The 19,870-nt window shown below is 32.0% G+C and overlaps 1 protein-coding gene and 1 long non-coding RNA gene across 11 annotated transcripts in view; one reads left to right on the forward strand and one right to left on the reverse strand.

Annotated features, from left to right (window-relative positions):
• Nucleotides 1-19,870, forward strand: part of SCAF8 (SR-related CTD associated factor 8) — a 260,824-nt gene that overhangs the window by 76,336 nt on the left and 164,618 nt on the right. For all 10 annotated transcript variants that reach the window (XR_001627207.2, XR_008916713.1, XR_001627208.2 and 7 more), the window contains 9 exons: nucleotides 212-324; nucleotides 1,498-1,691; nucleotides 5,437-5,537; nucleotides 7,979-8,092; nucleotides 8,475-8,631; nucleotides 10,073-10,206; nucleotides 15,664-15,808; nucleotides 16,601-16,669; nucleotides 19,071-19,289. Coding sequence is in view for 5 of the 10 variants with exons in the window: in XM_016428986.2 (XP_016284472.1) it covers nucleotides 212-324; nucleotides 1,498-1,691; nucleotides 5,437-5,537; nucleotides 7,979-8,092; nucleotides 8,475-8,631; nucleotides 10,073-10,206; nucleotides 15,664-15,808; nucleotides 16,601-16,669; nucleotides 19,071-19,289 (1,246 nt within the window). In the remaining 5 variants the exon portion in view is untranslated. The remainder of the gene's footprint in view (nucleotides 1-211; nucleotides 325-1,497; nucleotides 1,692-5,436; nucleotides 5,538-7,978; nucleotides 8,093-8,474; nucleotides 8,632-10,072; nucleotides 10,207-15,663; nucleotides 15,809-16,600; nucleotides 16,670-19,070; nucleotides 19,290-19,870) is intronic.
• On the reverse strand, nucleotides 8,147-17,535 carry LOC107650974 (uncharacterized). The gene is made up of 3 exons (XR_001627209.2): nucleotides 17,293-17,535; nucleotides 15,690-15,880; nucleotides 8,147-8,324 (listed from the first exon to the last, which is right to left on the reverse strand). It is a non-coding gene; the product is annotated as an uncharacterized LOC107650974 (long non-coding RNA).

Consider the following 19,870-nt stretch of genomic DNA (forward strand, 5'->3'; position numbering starts at 1 on the left):
AACTTAATTCATGATCTTGGATTCCTACTTTGTATTATAAAAAATGCTACCACTTTTTAATATACTTTTAAAAGGTAACTTTAAAAATGGTAAGTTTTTAAATGCTTTTCACAAATATTGCTTAAGGCTGTTATCTTTGGTATACAGTTTGCTTTGAATATTGTCAGGATATTTTCTCTTGCTGACTTTTTTGTTCTTTTTCTGTGTCAAGGATATGGAGCTAGATGAAGGGCAAGATGTTGCTGAAGAAGAGGTCTTTGAGCAAGAAGAAAAGAAAGTGCCTATTCGCTCTAGGTCAAGAACACATTCAAGATCTCGTTCAAGGTTTTTTCAAATTTCTTAATCTTTAGAAATGGGCATTTGTGTTTTTGTGCTTTTACTAAGATGAAAGAGTATTACTGCTTTTGATACAACATCCTTTTCTTCAATTTGCAATTCTTTTAGAACTAAGTAAAATTATGCTATTATGCAAATTTTTAGAACTGATTTGTAAACAATTTCTGCTACTGAGAAAGTACTTTCATGAAAATGTCTTCAAGGATTTTTTAATAAGCCTTTTAATTACATTATGTCACAGAACAAAGTATTACTTGGGATTTTATCTGATTTATCTGATTTTGCAGAATTATACTAAGTTAACTCCCAGTAGGGGACAAAAGGAATAGTACTTATTTATGAAGGCAGCTAGGTGATACAGACAATACTTAGGTCCTGGAGTCAGGGAAACTCATCTTGTTGATTTTAAATTTTAAATTAAGTTGCACAGGATTGAAAAGCTCCTGAGCGGAACTCATTTATGAAGTGATATTTAGTTGTCAGAACCAGATTGCCATGCAATCTTAAATAAGTTAAAAGTTTAATATGATAAGTCATTTGCCAGTGCTTTTGATGACAATAAGACGTCATTTTAAGTTTCAGAGAAACAGCATTGGTCTATTAGAATCAGAGAACTTACGAGCCAGAATGAATTTTACCAACATTCTAGTCCATTTTGCTGATAAAATCAGCATAAAATGAATAAATAGTGATGAACTTCAGATCCAAATCCTCTGACTTATAATCTAATATTCTAATGGTTATTAAAATTATTATCTCCTGATCCTTGCCAGTGATATATATTTATCTTTTTTTTTCCTAATTCATTGTCCCACATCCCAGCAATGCTGTCTTACCAGAAATAATGTGAAAGACACACATAAGAGGTGAAGAACTTCAATAGATACCATGTTTCACTTTTGCCCCATCTAACTTACCTCACATAAGACAGTTTTGGGATTGTTTGGTGTATAGCTGAATGTAGGATAGGAGAAATTATGAATTTTGGTATAGAAATTTCATAAGGTCTTTTGAGACTGAGTTATAATGGAAAGTGTGCAAAGACCAAGGCAGTAGTGCTAGTTCTACTGTCCTTGTCTCCTGAAATTTTAGCTTCTACTAGTAAAACTTATATAAGATATTCTAAAACATATATATGTGTGTGTGTGTATTTCTTTATAGGTCACCAAGAAAACGAAGGTCCAGGTCCCGGTCTGGTTCTCGAAAACGCAAACACAGGAAGAGATCACGCTCACGTTCTAGAGAAAGAAAAAGAAAATCTTCCCGTTCATATTCTAGTGAAAGAAGAGCTAGAGAAAGAGAGAAAGAAAGACAGAAAAAAGGATTGCCTCCAATCCGATCTAAAACATTAAGTGGTAAATATCTACTACTCATATATTTTTAGTCATCTACTCATATATTTCTATTATACTTAGTTAACTACTAGTAGGGGACCTTTACCTTTAGTGAAAACCAGAGATGTTCTTTTCCACAGTGAATTTTCTATTACTTACTATTCGTTTGATAATTTTTAAATCTACAAATAATAACTATGGTAACATAGGAAAAGAAAAAGTAATAAGCAGTCTCCTACAAGATCATATTTTACTTCCCATATCAGTGGGATAATATAAAGAAACGTGGCTTTCTAACGTCATCTGGTAATTACATCTGATTTCTTACTGTTGCAGTTTTTCTTAAAATTCATAAATTCAATTTAGAAAACATAATTCAGGATTAAAAGCAGGTTGTGCAGAGTCAGAAAGAATTATAATTTAAAATATTTTTTATTTACCTTTTCTCAACAGGAATCTCTAATAAAAGAAATTTTTTATAAAAATTAACCATATTACACAAACTCCCATGGTATAGAACAGTTCCCCTAAATTTGAATTCTTTTCATTGTATCTCAGGTGTTCTTCCTAGTCTTGGTTAAAGGACATTGCTTTTTGCTCATGAAATTACATTATTTTTTGATCATGTAAGAAACTACTACTAAGATAAAAGTATACTTTTCTCATAGAAACAAAATAAGCTATCATTTGAGTGATGACTAAATAATTGAGAAGTTAGCATTTGTATAGCAGGCAAGAAATCACTACGGTTTAATGAGCACACATACAATAAAAAATATTCAGGGTTTTATGCTAAGCATGGGTGGCAATAAATTTTAGATTCATGACCAGCCCTTAGGGAATTGACAATCTTTGATAAGGGCAAAGCACTGAGTCTGTTGGCCCTCTTGCTTATGACAAGGGCACCAAGTTCATGTTATTTTGTTCTCTTTTGGAATAAACAGAGAAAATTTTTTTTAAAAGTTTGAACACAATTTAAATAGTTTTTTAGCCGAGGGATTTCTATTTTAAATTTTTGGAGTTCAAATACACTTCCTTTTGATTGCCTTACTTTTATAGTGTAGAATGGAAAGAAATTTGGCTTTTAGACAACTCCCACCCTACCCTTCTCCTAGGTTTCATTATTGGTTATTACTTTTCCCTTTATTGTATGCTATACTAGTACTTTTGTGTGGGGCAATGAAAAAAACCAACACTGGATGTGGAGCCAAAAGATCTGAATTTTAATATAGGGTCTGTTATTCACTATCTTATTAAAGACCTTGGGCAAGTCCCTTCATGTCTCTGGACCCCAATTTCTTGATCTGTAAAAATTATGAGGTTAATCTAGATGGTTTGTAACATACTTTCAGGTCTAAGTATATGAGCTATTGCTTTCTGTGCCTTTGGTAAGAAGGGAATCTTAACTATTCTCAGATGTAGGCAATAAAGTAGGAAAAAAAGAGTGTTGAAATTTACCTCCACTTCAATATCTGTATCTTAAATTAGAGGATTCTTGAGAAGTAAATAATGATCATCTTCCCAGTCATTGTGTAGAATCACATAGAGTCCATTAATTTCTTCCACTTTTGTATTCATGTTTATCCACAAATTACTTGTTACTTACTATCTTAATTTCATTTTCTTTTGAATTTCAACTGATATGAGTTTTCTGGTTTTTCCTTGTTGGCTGTCACACTAATTGTACTCCTTTAATAATTTGGTAATATCAGATCTTCATACTTCAAATCTCTTAGTGTGTTCAGTTGGCACCACTCAGTTATGTTCCTTAAGTTTGTAATCTCAGTCCTATAAAAGCCAATTTTAAACTTCGTTCATGTGTTTAGCATTTAGAAATATATGGACCACATTGTTTCAATGAACTTAATTGGCCTGTACCCAAGTTAACTATGTGTAAGATGAGTCTTAAGTTAGATTGTGATAAGTCTTTTTCTTTAAAAATATGCATATAAAATGCTTTAAGAATTACATTTTAAAATCAAATTGTTAATAAGAATGAAAGTTTTTCAAAAGCAAAGGTTTGCTAAATAAACTCTTGGTTTAAATTATTGTGATATATTCAGTGTTATAGTATCTGTACTCCAAATTGAATAATATTGTACATTTTGAGCTCCACGACAGGACTTTCACTTTTGCTTTTATATACTCTGTGAATATTTTATGCCTAAAACATAGTAAATGCTTAATAAATGCTTTTGATTTGTTGATTAATTGAAGATCATGTTAGGTAGTCATGATGATTTCAGGGTTGTAAAACACCTGAGAGGTTGTCTAATACAATCTCTACTCAAAACACGAATTCCATATTCAGCATCCTACCAAAGTGGTCATAAAATGACAGCAAATTCCCTACTCTCTCAGGACATATAATTTAATTTTTAACTGAAGTTGTTTCCTTATACTGAAGTAAAATAGAATTCTCTGTAACTTCTTTCTAAGTATCCTCCTGATCAGGTCCATTAAATTCAAAGCCCATTTCTTAATCTCTATGGTACTGCAGATGTATTTGAGAATACATTTCTATTCCTCCATGAGTCTTATTTTCTCTGGTACAGACTTCTTACTTCCTTCATCTAGTCTTCACATGATGTGGTTTTGAGTCCTTTCACCATCCTCATAATACTTTAGAATAAATTCTAAATTTGTCAGTAACCTGTGAAATATAATGACCACAGTGGAATGTTCAGAATGTGTTGTGATTAACATTTAAAGTTTAATTTTTTATACTTGTATCCCCTGTGCATGTCCTAAAGCTAATAGTCAAGAAAAACTTTGTTTTTTGATTTATTGGGCATTCGGTAGCCTTCACTGAAATCTGTATGTTGTCAAGAAAATTCAAGGGCACATTAGCACATTGGGTAGGGCCCCTGTGGAGAACACGGTGGAAAATACTGACAAGAATAAAGAATGATCAGGCATGGATTCGCTGTGATATATTGAAAATAGTGCCCACATCATTAAAGAGCAATTTGAGCATTAAAGAAAATTTTAAAATTTTTTATGAGAAGTATGGTTTTATTGGTATAAGGAATTCCAGTTAGGAATCTCCCTCTATCAGTGCAGAGTATATATTATTCTATAATTTATGATCTTAGAGAGTTGCCCAGGGCAACTAAGGAAGATTTCTTCCCCAATGTCAATGAGAGTCAGAAGTGGGTCATGAGCCCAAATCTCCCTGGCTCAGAGGCCCATCCTTTATTCCTAAAGTCAACATTATCTCTGCCTGAATAAAGTTGTAATTCATTTATAATTAAATTTTGAACCTTTGCCCAAATTAAGAAAAAGATAGCCTCTTTTGCTCTTAGTGTGTAAAATGTAGTAGATAAAGATTGAGTATAGGAGCAAATTTCTTTGGGATACATGCTCAAATACCTGGCTTCCAACTTAATCCTAAATGTAAAATGTGTAAAAAATAATTGAAATTTTAAATATTTTTTGCATTTTGCCACTATTGGCCTTTTAAGAAATTATATGAACTACTAAAAAGCCATTGATGCAGCGAATAAAGCATTGGGCTTAAAGTTAAGGATATCTGGGCTCAGTTAGCTTATTTAAACTTCTAATTGTCCTAGGAAAGTACTTAGGCTTTACCTACAAAGTTATATAGCCCATTGAACTGGTGGAATTCTTACCAAGAAAGCCCCAATGCTAAAGAATTTATGCTTTGAAATTATGCTAATGAAATATACTCTTTCCTATAAATCACTGAAAATTAAAAATTATATGTAACAAAAAATTCAAGCTATTTGTTTGATTATCTTTTCAGTCTGTAGTACTACTCTCTGGGTTGGTCAAGTAGATAAGAAAGCTACACAGCAAGATTTAACCAATCTTTTTGAAGAGTTTGGACAGATTGAATCCATCAATGTAAGTATTAAATTTCAAATCATAATTATTCATAAAGTTGCCCCAACCTCCCCCATTAGCACTCCATTTTCAACTGAGTTAATGTCCTAGCAATTCTGTGAGAGATATTTTGAAAGTCCTTTTAAGTGTTTTTATCACATTCTAATAAAATCATGACCCACTCTTAGAAGCATTAATTGTTAATTGTCAGTGTTTATTTGGTCTTGTATCAAAACAACTAGAAGTGTTGATTTGGATAAAGAGGGAAAAAAAGGTTTTAGAAATAAAGGAACACTGTTGAGTCAGCTTTTTCAAAAGTACTTTTAGAAGTGAAATACTGTCATCATCATCAGCCAACTTAAATTTTGAGTGCCTGAGACTTAAGGAAGCTTTAATATGAATAGAATAATTCTGTATGGCTTTACTATTTGATAAAGTGAAATTTTGACTTTACAAAAAAGAAGTTATCATTAAATTTCCTTAAATAGTTTTTTTAATGAGATATTTTACTAGAAATTCTGAGAGAAAATATTGACACAAAAAATTGGCTTAACTTGCAATTTAAATTAATTTTCACAGATAAAGTATAGCACTTTTTTCAGTTCATCCTTTTTGATATTCATCATGATTCTTTATTAATTTTTTAATCCTATGATGATTGTATTTTTTTTCTGTGTCTACTCTTTTACTTTACATTATTGCAGGAATATTTTTCCTTTCATTATTTTCCTCATATTTGCCCATTTTATTCTTTTTTAAATTATTTGCAAGGTTGCTATGATAATCTTTCAATGATAACTTGGCATTTGTATTGTCTTTGGAAAGGTTGTTGTTTTTTTTATTAGAGATCAGGGACATCCATCTCTTTCCTTGATATTCTAAGTGGGCAGACATAATTGTCCCTGAACCTAAAATGTTCATTGGAATTCTATTATATTCTGTATATATTTTAAGATGCATTGAGATCCCTTGTATGTTATGATTTGCCAAATATTTATATTCATTTAATAATATTTGAATGATAAATATGCCATTTTTTTTAAAAACCCTTTTTTGTTAGTTCTCTATACCAATGAAATCACATGTCCTGTCTCTTAACTCCTCAGTCTAGAAATGTACTCTGATAAATGGGAACTATCTAAATATTCTAATTGTACAATGAGTTCTTTTAAACCTTCTTTTTAAATATATACTTTTATATACTTTTGGATACTTAGTTAATAAGATAAAATTTTAGGTTCAAAATAGAAGTAATCTTTAGTTTTTTGTGCTGCTAATTGGATTTATTTTCCTAAAGGCAGTATGCCATTTTTTCTTTAACAATATTTTTTATTGATGCAAAAGACATCATTTTTCAAATCATAATTATTCGTACTATGACCAGGATTTTTTTAACATTCAGGCTGCCCTAATCTTCCCCACAAACATGCAAACAAATCCTTTCACAAAGAATATTTCCTGAAAAGTTGGTTTATTGATTATTAATAGAAATGGTATAGTCCTACCATTCATCATTATATTTGACCAGTGTTCTGTTGCCTAATAACTTTATATTCTTTGTTTTAGTAACATTGTTCTTTTGACTTAATTTTTGCTTCTTGTTCCCCACTTACCAAATTTGAGTTTATTCTTTACAACACACTAATAATCCATTTCATGTTTATAATTTGTTTGACCTTTCTACTATAATTTTGCAAATAATTAATTGTACTGGTAAATGTTGAGAAAAAAGTGCCATTTCCTAAGCTGAGATACTTGAGATTAAGACTATACATATCCTTTTTCTTATCACTTTAAAGAAACATAAATTGTTACAATAGAATTTACTTTTTTTGTGTTTTAAGTATTTTGGGAACTAACAAATCCCTCATTAATTTATCTGTTAATAGTAATAACAAAAAATTAGAATTACTACTCTTCCAAAAAATACAACCCAGTTTTCCAGTATGATTTATATTTTATATTATATAAGTGTTGTGTGGTCATGCTTATAGGCTCAAGATACAAATTTCAAATCTTGACAGTACTAAAAGCATTTTTGATCATGGCATATACTATGTCATATTAAGCAGATGAGCTATATTATGGAGATTTACAAAACTGCAAAGATGCTTTAGTTTTTCTGAGAATAGATAAAAAGAACACTAAATGACTCCGTATTACTCCCTTAAAAACAAAAAACAAGCAAACAAAGATAAATGAGAAGTTTGCTTTGACAAATAAAAAAAACAACAACAAAAACTACAAAATTTCCCCCAAATCTCTTGGTAGAAAATGACTAAGTTCCCATAATGGTATCAAGGGTACTATAATCTCAATGAGTCCTCCATTTCCATGTTAAAATACTAACAATTATAGATTGCTAAAGCATTCTCTTTCTCTGTCCTTCTCCTTTACTCATAATCCTTTTGTAATTTAGCATAATAGTGGGATTTTTGGTTTTGTTTTGCTTTTTCCTGTAGATGATTCCTCCAAGAGGCTGTGCTTATGTCTGTATGGTTCATCGACAAGATTCCTATCGAGCACTTCAAAAACTTAGTTCTGGATCTTATAAAATTGGGTCCAAAGTTATAAAGGTAAGACATTTTTGTAGTCAGGAAAGAACAAAAAGGGGCCCCTTTATCAACAACTTAACTTTCCACGGTTTTATTATCTGTGGTCAACCAGAAGTATTGGAATTCTGCTTGGGAATCGTCTGATGTCCTTCTGAAGCTCTGAAAGTCCATCTGTGGCAGAGGTTTGCTCCTTTCAGTGGTAATAGTAATTATAGACTGTCTTCTGGTTTTTTTCCAAGCCACATTTGCAGACCTATGCAAAACAATACAATACCTATGTGCAAAACAATATAATAATTTGCCCTTTGGGCAAGACAGGTTTTAATATTAGGAATATTGAACTTAATTTTTCAGATGTTTACATTTGTAAACACATACATAAACTAATTGTTTGTTTTTACAGATCGCTTGGGCTTTAAACAAAGGTGTAAAAACAGAATATAAACAATTCTGGGATGTAGATCTTGGAGTTACTTATATACCATGGGAGAAAGTAAAGGTGGATGACCTAGATGGCTTTGCTGAAGGAGGCATGATTGATCAGGAGACCGTAAATAGTGGTAAGAATTCTTTGAAATACTTTGGTTCAAAATAACCATAACAATTGAAAACACATTGAGCAGGACACATATAAAATTATTTTTCTTGGCTATACCATGATATATAGAGTGTTCCAGAAGGCTTAATACAGTTTTACATAAGCAAAGTTTAAAGGTTTTCCCTGCACTCTTATTTGGAGATTTAAAGATGTAGCATAATAGTTTAAATCTAATTTTTACCAAATTTAGTGCATGTTTGGCTCAAATATCTCTTCTCCACCCCCCCCCCCCCGAAATAGCATAAGTTGTATTGCTTTTGTTTACCTTTACAAGACCAATAGAATTTTAGTTAGAAGGGATCTTAGATGTAATCGAGAACAGTTGTCCCTCGCTATATTGTGGTTTCACTGTATCATTGGACTAGTTTTCACTATATCACAGGATTTTGTGGATGAATACACTACTATACACAATGGAAATGCAGTATGCCATTACTGCTTGCGCAAGTTTGCTTTTGTGAGGTTGTTCCTGCCTGAGCACAAAGTGGCCTTTCCTGTATTGCCTGATGGAATGAAACCACAGCTCTGTGTTCTGTATCCTGGGCACTGATTGGCTCAATTTTTATAAGAGTGTGGGAAGGGTTTATAAAGCCTTTAAAAATATATATAAATAATAAAATAAATATAATGCTGCTACTTCATGGATTTTCACCTATTGCCAGGGTCTCTGGAACATAACTAACTCCCAAGGTAGGTGAGGGATCACTATACTACTTTTTATAATCCCATCTAGGAGTCTTCTTTTGCAAGGAATCCCCTAAATAAAGATCATGAAACATTTGCTTGGTCACCTCCAGGAATGGGACGCTCATAATCATACTTGATAGATTAACTAATTGTTGAATAATTCCAGTTGTTGTTAGAGTTATTCCCTGCAACTGATATGAGATGAGATACCTATTTTCCTGTAACACTCATACCAATTTCTGTCCCACAAGGCAATAAGGGATAAATTGGAACCTTCTTCCACATGGAATATTTTGAGAAAAGCTATCATATTCCCTTCAGTCTTTTCTGGGATAATGATCTTTTTTTTTAACCCTTACTTTCTGTGCCTTAGAATCAGTCCTGTATATTGGTTCCAAGGTGGAAGAACAGTAAGGGTTAGGTGAGTGACTTGCTCAAAGTCACACAAACAGAATTAAATTGTGTCTGACTTTCAAGCCAATGAGACACCTAAGCTATCCCTGATCCTTTATTCTTTAAACATAAGCTTTATTGATTGTGACTTTCATTACCTCTACAATATTGTTGTCCTTTATATTTATGTAAGAGTCAGAAGTAGACAATACATTGTAAATTTGGTCCCACAAACAGAAGGATTCTTTTCAGATCTGCAGCAGCCTTAAATATGCAAATATATGCCCTTGATTCATAACATTAATGGCAATTTTTTTTTTCAGAATGGGAAACTGTGAAGAGTTCAGAGCCTGTCAAAGAGCCTGTCCAAACTGTAGAAAGTCCAACAACAGTTGAAAAGACACCAGTAGTAACTACACAGGCTGAAGTTTATCCTCCACCTGTTGCTATGTTGCAGGTAAGTACAGTGATGGTTATTTGAAATTATTTTTACATGGTGAATTAAAAGAGCTGAAAATGAAGTATATGATGCTCTGTTTTCCTCTTGAGAATGAGCAAATGAAAATGTCATGTGAAAGAAGTTGAAGGAAGTAACGTGTATATTAAAGCTGTTTATATACTAAGAAGGTTGCCTTTTGTTTCCTCAAGCTGCTAGAATATTTGATTTCATGTTTTCATAAGTAGAAAAGTTTGGGCTTCAAAGTTTTGTCTTTTTTCCCCCTAGCATTGTTAATTGGTCAGTTAAATATTGAGTAAAGAATAAAAATACTTGAAATTTAATCTTTATAAGAATTTGGTACGTGCTTCACTCATCCTTATGAAATAGCACAGAGACATTTTTATTATGATTATTAAATGGGAACCACAACATTTATGTTTCAAAAGTTCTTTTTAACCTAAGCAATACATTGCTGTTGCAGTGTTTGCAAAACAAATATATTGGAAATTAACTAGAGGCATTCTTAATCTGAGTTCCATGGACTCCTATAGGATTTTGCATACTAGGATGGCAAAAAGGTTACACCTTTATTTAAAAATAATTGGTTTCTTTTGTAAACCTCTGGTTTTTATTTTATAAATCTAAAAGCATTATTCAAGAAAAAGAACTTACCAGATCCCGTGCTATGTTATGGAACTACAATGAAAAGGTTGAGTCCCTACCCTCAAGGAGCTTACTTGGAATAAGAAGCACAACAGATAAAACAAAGCGTATAGAAAATAAATACAAAATGGAAAGTAATGTCGTGCATGATATTCAAACCTACCCTTTAAGAAAATTATTTAAGTAGTTAATATGGAAGATGGATTGGAATCATTTACTCAACAAATATTTAATATTTGTATGCCTAAACTCAATATGCTAAGGATGAACACTGAGGAGGAGATAAGAAATGGGGGGAGGGTGGAAAAACATTTGCTACCCCAAAACAGGAAGCTACTTAGAGTAGGATCACCATTTTTAAAGCTCTTAAAATTGTCCAAGTGAGATACGATAGGAATTTGAACTAAAGTGATAGCTATTTGATAGATTTTGTAAAGAAATTATAATTTATTGTATTTATTTTTTATTACTTTATTTATTGGTTACATAAAATTCCCAGATATCTTAACATCTCCCTTTCCTCACTGCACCATAGAAAGTGACACTTAACAAAGAAATATGTATATATAAATTATGTCTTGTGTTTCTATTTGTCAGTTCTTTCTCTGGAGGGTAGACATTTATAAGTTATTCTTGAAATATTAATTCTCTAGCTGTATATAATTATCTCTTGGTTCTACTTGTTTCTCTCTTCATTATTTCTTGTAAGTCTTTCCATTTTTTTTTTAAATTAACCTGCTTATCAGTTATTATTCCACAGTAGTATTCTGTCAGTCATAAATCACAACTTGTTCAGCCATTCCTCAATTGATGGACATCCCCTTGATTTCCAGTTCTTTGCCACTACAAAGAGAGATTCTATAAATATTTTGGAACATAGGCGTTCTTTTCATTTTTCACTGATCTCCTTGTGAAACAAACCCCTTGGTGGTATTGGTGGGTCTGAAGGTATATACAGTTTTATAACTCTGTGAGCGTAATTCTAAATTACTTTCCGAATGGTTGGATCAGGTTGCAGATCCACCAAATTTATTATGTTTAATATAATATAAATCACATTTCATAGATGAGTATAAAACACATTTCTTTGTTGATGAGCAAATGACTTAATTTGTCATCATCTTTTTTTTTTTAATTTTGAGTTTCAAATTCTCCTTCCTCTTGCCCCTCTCTGAAATGGTAAGCAATTTGATAAAGATTTTATACATGCAGTCATGTGAAACATTTTTTTCACATTAGTCATTTTCTGAAAGAGATGATCTGAATAGCAACAAAGAAGATTGAAAGTGAAATACAGTATGTTAAAGAGAAATATATTTAAAAAGACTTAAATGATGCTTCCTTTTCTGAATTCTCACATTTTAATTTGATCATGCTTTGAAAAATTTCCTCTTACAGAAAGTGTCACTAACCTTTAAATATATTCTGTCATTTCTACATTTAAATTCAAGAATGAAAGTCACGGTTATTAGTAATCCAAAATAATAGATAATGAATAACTGTAAATTAAGCAAATCAAATAATTATAGGAACAGTTTAATAATAGGGACTAGTCCAATGATTTCAGAAATCTGTGGAATGCAATTTGACTAATAATAATACAGTTAACATATTTATATACTTATAGGTGTGTGCCAGGAACTGTCTTGAGTACTTTACCAATATTATCTCATTTTATCCTCACAACGACCCTAGGATGTAGGTACTATTCTTACTCCCAGTTTACAGACAAGACAGCTATCTACTATGCCTTGCAGATGAATTATGTCTTTATTTCCAATTCTTGTTCCCTATCACCAGCTACTTAGTAGACATTCAGATTGCATGTTTTATAAGTATCTCAATTTCAACTTGCCCAAAAAGACAAGTATCTTTGCTTCCCATTATCTTTTTCCTTAAACCTACTCTTAAACAATTCCCTGTCCAAGGAAATGTACCCTTATTTTTCAGTCCTCATAAGCACTTCTTAGTATTATTATTTTCATGAACTATTTTCCTCCATTCCTTTTTCTCATGTTGCCACTATACCCTATTTTTAGATTATCATCATGTCTGGCTTGAAATATTGTAGTAGTTTTCTGTTTGATCTTCCTGCTTCACAGTCTTTTCTTTCTCTCCTACATATAGCTCCAAACATGTTCAAAATAATATTTTCTAAAATAACTACTGACTCTTATCATATTGCTATATAAGTTTTAGTTTCTTATCTTTAGAATCAAATATATGGCATTTAAAGTCCTTAACCTCATATACATTCTTCTTATCATGCCATTGCACTGGATATTCCCAGAACATGAATTGCACTTTCTCCTTAATTTTACTTCTTTGAAACCCTAGTTTCTTTTAAACATCAGCTTAAATGCTGCTTTCTGTATGAGACCCTTATTGACCCACCTAGTTTCTAGTTACTATTTTGTACCTCCCAAATGCTTTGTATTTATTTTATTTATTTATCTATATATTTATATATTTTTTAGCCTACTAATTATATTCATGTAAATTATTTGAGTATCAACTGTTTTAACTTGTCTTTGTATCCCATGGGCCTAGCATAACATCTGAGACATGTCTGATGACTGATTGATATATTTATACATTCATTTTATTCATTCATTTGTATTATATCAATGTTGATATATATGTGTGTTTATACACATACCTCAACCTCCCCCACTCCTGCCACTGCCACCTCCCTACCCCCATTATAAAAGCACTTGCTCTATGGTAGAATACGATACAAAACATTAGCCTTCCAAAGACAAAAATAAAACTATTCATACCATATACTCTGGTAACTTCCTCTATTTGTAGAAACAAGTATATGGGGGCAGTAAGACTACTTGTATACAAATAAACATCAGGTATATGTAAAGCATGAGGGAAGGGAACTAATAACTAGGAGAATTAGGGAAAAAATCTCAGGAGTTAAATGAATGAGGCGGCAGCTGGGTGGCTCAGTGGATTGAGAGCCAGGCCTAAAGACGGGAGGTCCTAGGTTCAAATCTGGCCTCAGACACTTTCCAGCTATGTGACCCAGGGCTTACCACTCTTCTGCCTTGGAGCCAATACACAGTATTGACTCCAAGACAGAAGGTAAGGGTTTAAAAAAAAAGTTAAATGAATGAAAGAAAGTAAATTCATATGTGTTTGAAATATACATGTATGAAAGAATAGAATTATAATTAATGCTGTAATGATAAAAATAATAAACATTATACTCTGTAATACTTGAATACTTGCTTTCCTATATGTCCTCATGTAATTTTTTGCCTACTTGTTTGAAATTAAAGTATAGTCACCTATATAACTAAATATTGCTATCCAGGCTAAGTATTTTTAGGGAGATTAGGTTGCCTATTCCTAATCTTTTTGTCTGTATTGTTGTTTCTACTTTTCTGCAACCTTCTGCCTTTTGCATAATTGAATGAAAATGCCAGTGATCAGAGTTGCAAAGGAGATATAATAGAGAATAAATATTCAAACTTGATATTTTGGTGTAGAGTAGAAAAGTGGTTAAAAAGGGAAACAAAGATATTGTGTCGATTTAGATTGTAGAGTATACCACAAAAATACAATTTTATACTGGAGAAAGACCCTGCTTCTTCTCTGTTTTATTTTCAGGTACTGTAAGGAACTCTGGCAATTTGTTTTAAGATCATGATGGTTTAACTATTATGTCTGAATTTCTAGGAAGGTTGTAGCAAATGGAGAAATATGTTAAATGATGATATACAGAAGGGGGGAGTTATAATTTAGATGTGTAAGAGGCAGTAAAATATTTAAAATTAAATGTGAAAGTACATTTTTCATATTATTTTGAAAAAGTTATAATTTCAGTGACAGGATCTCACTGGAAGTCAAAGGCTTAAGCTTTTACTTTTTGGTCTTGTGAAGTAAATTTCTGGGTTACAGCCTTGTCTCTGAGCTTTCACGTACCATTTGCTGGCCTAGATTCAGTTTCTTTCAGATTCTACTTTCCATTTCCCTTACTTTGCTGTACTATATGATGAAAATGAGTGACAAAGGCAAGTCAAAACAACAAACATTTATTGAACATAATATTCCAGACATCGTACTAAGTTAGGTATAATGACAAGATAATGAAATAGTCCCTACTCAAAAGGATCTTGCATTTTATTAGGAGAACACAAAACATAAAGGGGAAAAGGAAATGGAGAATTCAGAAAAGTAAGCCCTTTAAATCATGTCCTCATTTTACAGATGAAACAATTGAGCCTTTAGAAGGAGTATGTAACTTGGGCATACTCACAGAGCTAAAAAGCACCAGAATTTTTATCTCCCTCTCTGGTTGTTTGCTTTAAACTTTACTTTGGATCATTCAGAAGTCACTCTAAAAGTCATTTCTAAATACAGTGATCTGGCTGTAGACACTTCCTAGCAGGGTGACCATTGGAAAGTTACTTAACCCCCATTGCCTAGTCCTTACTATTCTTTTGCCTCGGAACCAATACACAGTATTGATTCTAAGACAGAAGCTAAGGGCATAACATACAAACATGCGTGCATATACATACATACATGCATACATGCATACACACAACGATCTGAGTATGAATTTCTAGGAAGTTGGAAGTAAATGGAAGTAGATTATTAAAGGAAGAGCTGATCAACCAAAAAAAGAGGTGAAGGGAATTTTATAGTGTTAGAATCAGAAAAAAAAAGTGAATTGATAAAGCTTGTGAAAATGTCCTACTTTCATAAGCAACCAGTAAATTTCTGTTTTTTGAAAGATCTCATCATTAAGTATTTGAAAAGTGAATGGTTTGTGTTTTTCTTTTCTGTTCACAAAAGATTCCAGTAGCACCTGCTGTACCTACAGTTAGTTTAGTTCCACCAACATTTCCAGTGTCAATGTCCGTTCCTCCTCCAGGATTTAGTGCAATTCCTCCACCTCCTTTCTTACGAGCAAGTTTCAACCCATCACAACCACCTCCTGGTAAGAAACTCTTTTGGAATTTTGTTATTCCAACTTCATTGTTCTATTAAAATTGTTTCTTTTCCATTTTTCCTAATATAGAAGACAAAGAGATAAACATGATTTTATGAAGGAAAAAAAGAAACTTTGAGGCATTGTTAATATTTGATACTCCTGTATATCTCATTCTGACTACTTAAATGGTATATTAAAATCTTATTAGTGCTTTAAGTTCTTAATTTCCATATATTTTGTTTCTAAATAAATAACCAGTTAAAATTGTTGATTAATTTTATGAGTGATAATTATATCATGTGTATGTGTATATATATTCTATCTATATCTGTCTACATTGTTCTGTAATGATATTAATATGTTATTAAATCTTAGGAACTTTTGGTGCATGCCTCAGTGGAGGCTATTTTAAAAGAGTAAAAGTCTTTATGATTTGGGTATTAGACCCTTCTCAAAAAATGAATTGTGATTCTGTGTCAAGTCAACAAATCATTATTAAGTGCCTTCTGTGAGACTGGAACTGTGCTAAGTACTTGGGATACAAAGAAAAGCAAAAGACAGTTCCCTGCTTACAGGAAGCTCACAGTAAAGTGAGGTGCTATCTTTAATAGAGTATTAATAATCTTAAGAATGTGGAAATTATAGTTAATCAAGAAATTCTTTGTCAACATATGTGAGTATGGAATTTTAAAAAATGATTAATTCTGTTCCTTATTTTTCTTTGTATTTATGCCTAGGTTTGGGGATTTTAAAAAATGATTAATTCTGTTCCTTATTTTTCTTTGTATTTTTGCCTAGGTTTCATGCCACCACCAGTTCCACCACCTGTTGTGCCACCCCCTACTATTCCTCCAGTAGTGGCAACATGTGAGTTTTGAATTTATTTTGCTTATGAAATTGAAATGAGTTGGTTCTTTAGGATTTTATTATCACTAGGATGAACACTTCAACTAAATGTGTCAGCATCGTTATCTCTTGCTTATAATATTGAAATCTTTATATTTTAATAAATAAAATAAAATTATTAAATTCTGTTGGTTAATATTTATTAGAATATTTTTTAAAAATTTACAGACTTCAGACATGATTAATATGCCGCTTTCTCAAACTTTACTTTTGCCATAGTTCTTTTTCCTTATCAGAAATTGCCGGGGCAGCTGGGTAGCTCAGTGGATTGAGAGCTAGCCCTAGAGATGGGAGGTCCTAGGTTCAAATCTGGCCTCAGCCACTTCCCAGCTGTGTGACCCTGGGCAAGTCACTTGACCCCCATTGCCTAGCCCTTACCACTCTTCTGCCTTGGAGCCAATACCCAGTATTGGCTCCAAGACAGAAGGTAAGGGTTTAAAAGAAAAAAGAAAGAAAGAAATTGCCAATCTTCATCTTTAATTTTGATTTAAAAGTTTTCAGTAATTTAAGTAACTGTAGTTAGGAAATTGTTTGATATAAGACACAAAATAAAAAAAAATATGGAAAAACGTTCAAAGTCATACCTTCAACACACGTGTACATTTAACTTTTGGTTGTTCTACAAATCTTTTCGTTATCTTTATGACCACAGCATTGAACTAGAATGGGATATTAAAACATTATGTAGTATATTCTCTTGATACTACAGATAAAGAACACAGGAAGAAATAGAATTGAGATTGTTTCTAAAGTTCTATGATCTCTATTGTGAGACATTCTACATTGTATCATACTTTTTTTTTTCATTTCTGTATTGGCACTTTTGTTTTAATTTTAATTAAAAGATTCAGAAAAATATTTTAATTTCCTAGTTTTAGTCCTGAACTTTTCTTAAGATTTCTTTACCAGTTCCCTTTTATCTTACTTTAGTGGTCTTCCTCTGAAACTCTTTGTTATACTCTTTCCTACACCAGTATTGCATTAACTATAGAATCTAAGCATTGGAAAGATCTCAGAGATTGCCCAAATTGTGAAGCTGATTTAAAATAACCTATGTAAATAGTAATTTAAAAGCTTGTATCAGCTGTTTAAAGATTTCCAGTGAAGGCAACCCCACACTTTTATAAAGCTCTAATTCTTAGGCAGCTAGAAGCTCAGTGGATAGAGTTCTGGGCCTGGAGTTAGGAAGATCTAAATTCAAATCCAGCCTCAGACACTCAATATTTGTGTGATCCTGGGCATGTTTGTTAACCTCTGTTTGCCTTAATCCACTGAAGAAGGAAATTGCAAATGATTCCAGTAACATCACTTTTACTTTCTAATCTAGTTTGACAGAAGTCTGCCCAGAGGAGAGCTCCTAATTATAAATGATTTAGGCAAATATTAAGTTAATGTTAATTCTGATTTATAATTTATCTTAGTCTCCACTAAAATACTTACACATCAAAAATTTCTGGTATATATTCTATGTAAATGAATTTTACAGATAATGGACATAGTACCCTTTGGATAACATTAAAATTATTTGTTTTATTTTATTTTTCCTTTTTTAATCTATACATGTACTGCATTACTGTTTATAAATTACTTGGAATTATTATTTTTGACATTATACTATGAATACCTGAAGAACTATAGTTATGTAAGCCTATTTGTCCCCATACTAAATAACATTGTATTCTCATTCACTGTCAGTTATGTCGGTGAATACTCTGTTTCTGCCCTTTACTATCATTTCTCAGCACTGACAGCAAGTTGATTTTATCTACCATATTTTATAAATCTTTGGTTTTAGAGATTCCTCTTTGTGAAATAAATTACATGGCACTTATTATAGCTATTGCATCTATTTTGGTTTCATAGCTATATTGAGATTATTGAGACTAAGTTGGTAAAAGCCTGCTTTGTATGCATGTGTGTGTGTGTATGAATAAAATCATTAAGAGGACCAAAAGATACTTTACATATTTATATGTTAACTATACAGTTTGTCTTTAACCAATTTTAAATTTATATCTACATCATTTTTCTTTGTTATAATTCCTGACTTCACTTATTTGTTTCATTTGAGTCTCAACAACCCAATTAAATGAACATGATAATAATATCTGTAAAACCTACCACTGGATTGTCTATGGATAGAACAAACCAGGACATTTAGATTGATAAAATATTAATCAGGTCAGTAGTGATGGATGTAAATGTTTTAATAGGTATTTATTAAATGAAGAAGGGCCATGTCTTTTTCAGCATTTTATCTTCCACAACTACTAGTATAAGTTTTTTCTAATAATTTTTAAAATTTTCTATTGAAATGGATTATTTACAGATTCCTTTAACAAGATTCCTTTCTCTTAAACAGCTCTGGTACAGCCTCCTATATCCATGACTCCAGAGACAATGAAAGATGTTGCTTTTAGTAACCTTGTTTTGCCAGTTGGCTCTGTATCTAGTAGTCTTGCTACTTCAACCATATCAGCTGGAAGTGTCTTTAATCCTCCAAGTAACCAACCAGAGTCAGAAGAAAAATTGTCACACCTCACAGACCACCAGCTTTCTTCTAGCGAAAGTACCAGACAAGGTAATAAATAATAAGAAACATGTTCCAGAAACCCCTACCTGCCTGTCTCCATTCCTGATAGAGAGACAGACAGAGGCAGGTATGCATGCGCATGCACACGCGCACGCGCACACACACACACACACACAGAGGAATATCATGAACAACTTAAATGTAATGTTTTCTTTTTCAAATGAATTCAGGCAGTTTTCTAAAGTAGTATAGGATTTTGTCTTATTGATTTAGCCCTACCCTAAAAATATTAGGGAGCAATTGTAATACATTAGCATCAGGATTATAAAGAGCAATATTCATATACTGTCTACTGTAGTTCTGTTTCATTTGATGAGATCATTAATTCTAGTCTAAACATTTTTAGTGTTTTTCCATCAAATAGATTTATATTTTGATTTTTCAGCTAGATTTTTTAAAAATTTGATTGTTATTATATTGGAAATTGAAAAGTATGCTAGATTCTACATATATATAAAAAATAAAAGAGCTACATAGATACTTTTAGACATTACAAGTTTAGGTAATTGGTATTTATTACCATTAAGCCCTTCTTGGCTTGGCAGGCCACATAGCAAGAGAGAAATGCA

The sequence above is a fragment of the Monodelphis domestica genome, chromosome 2 (genome assembly GCF_027887165.1).
Source record: "Monodelphis domestica isolate mMonDom1 chromosome 2, mMonDom1.pri, whole genome shotgun sequence".
NCBI classification, from domain to species: Eukaryota; Metazoa; Chordata; class Mammalia; order Didelphimorphia; family Didelphidae; genus Monodelphis; species Monodelphis domestica.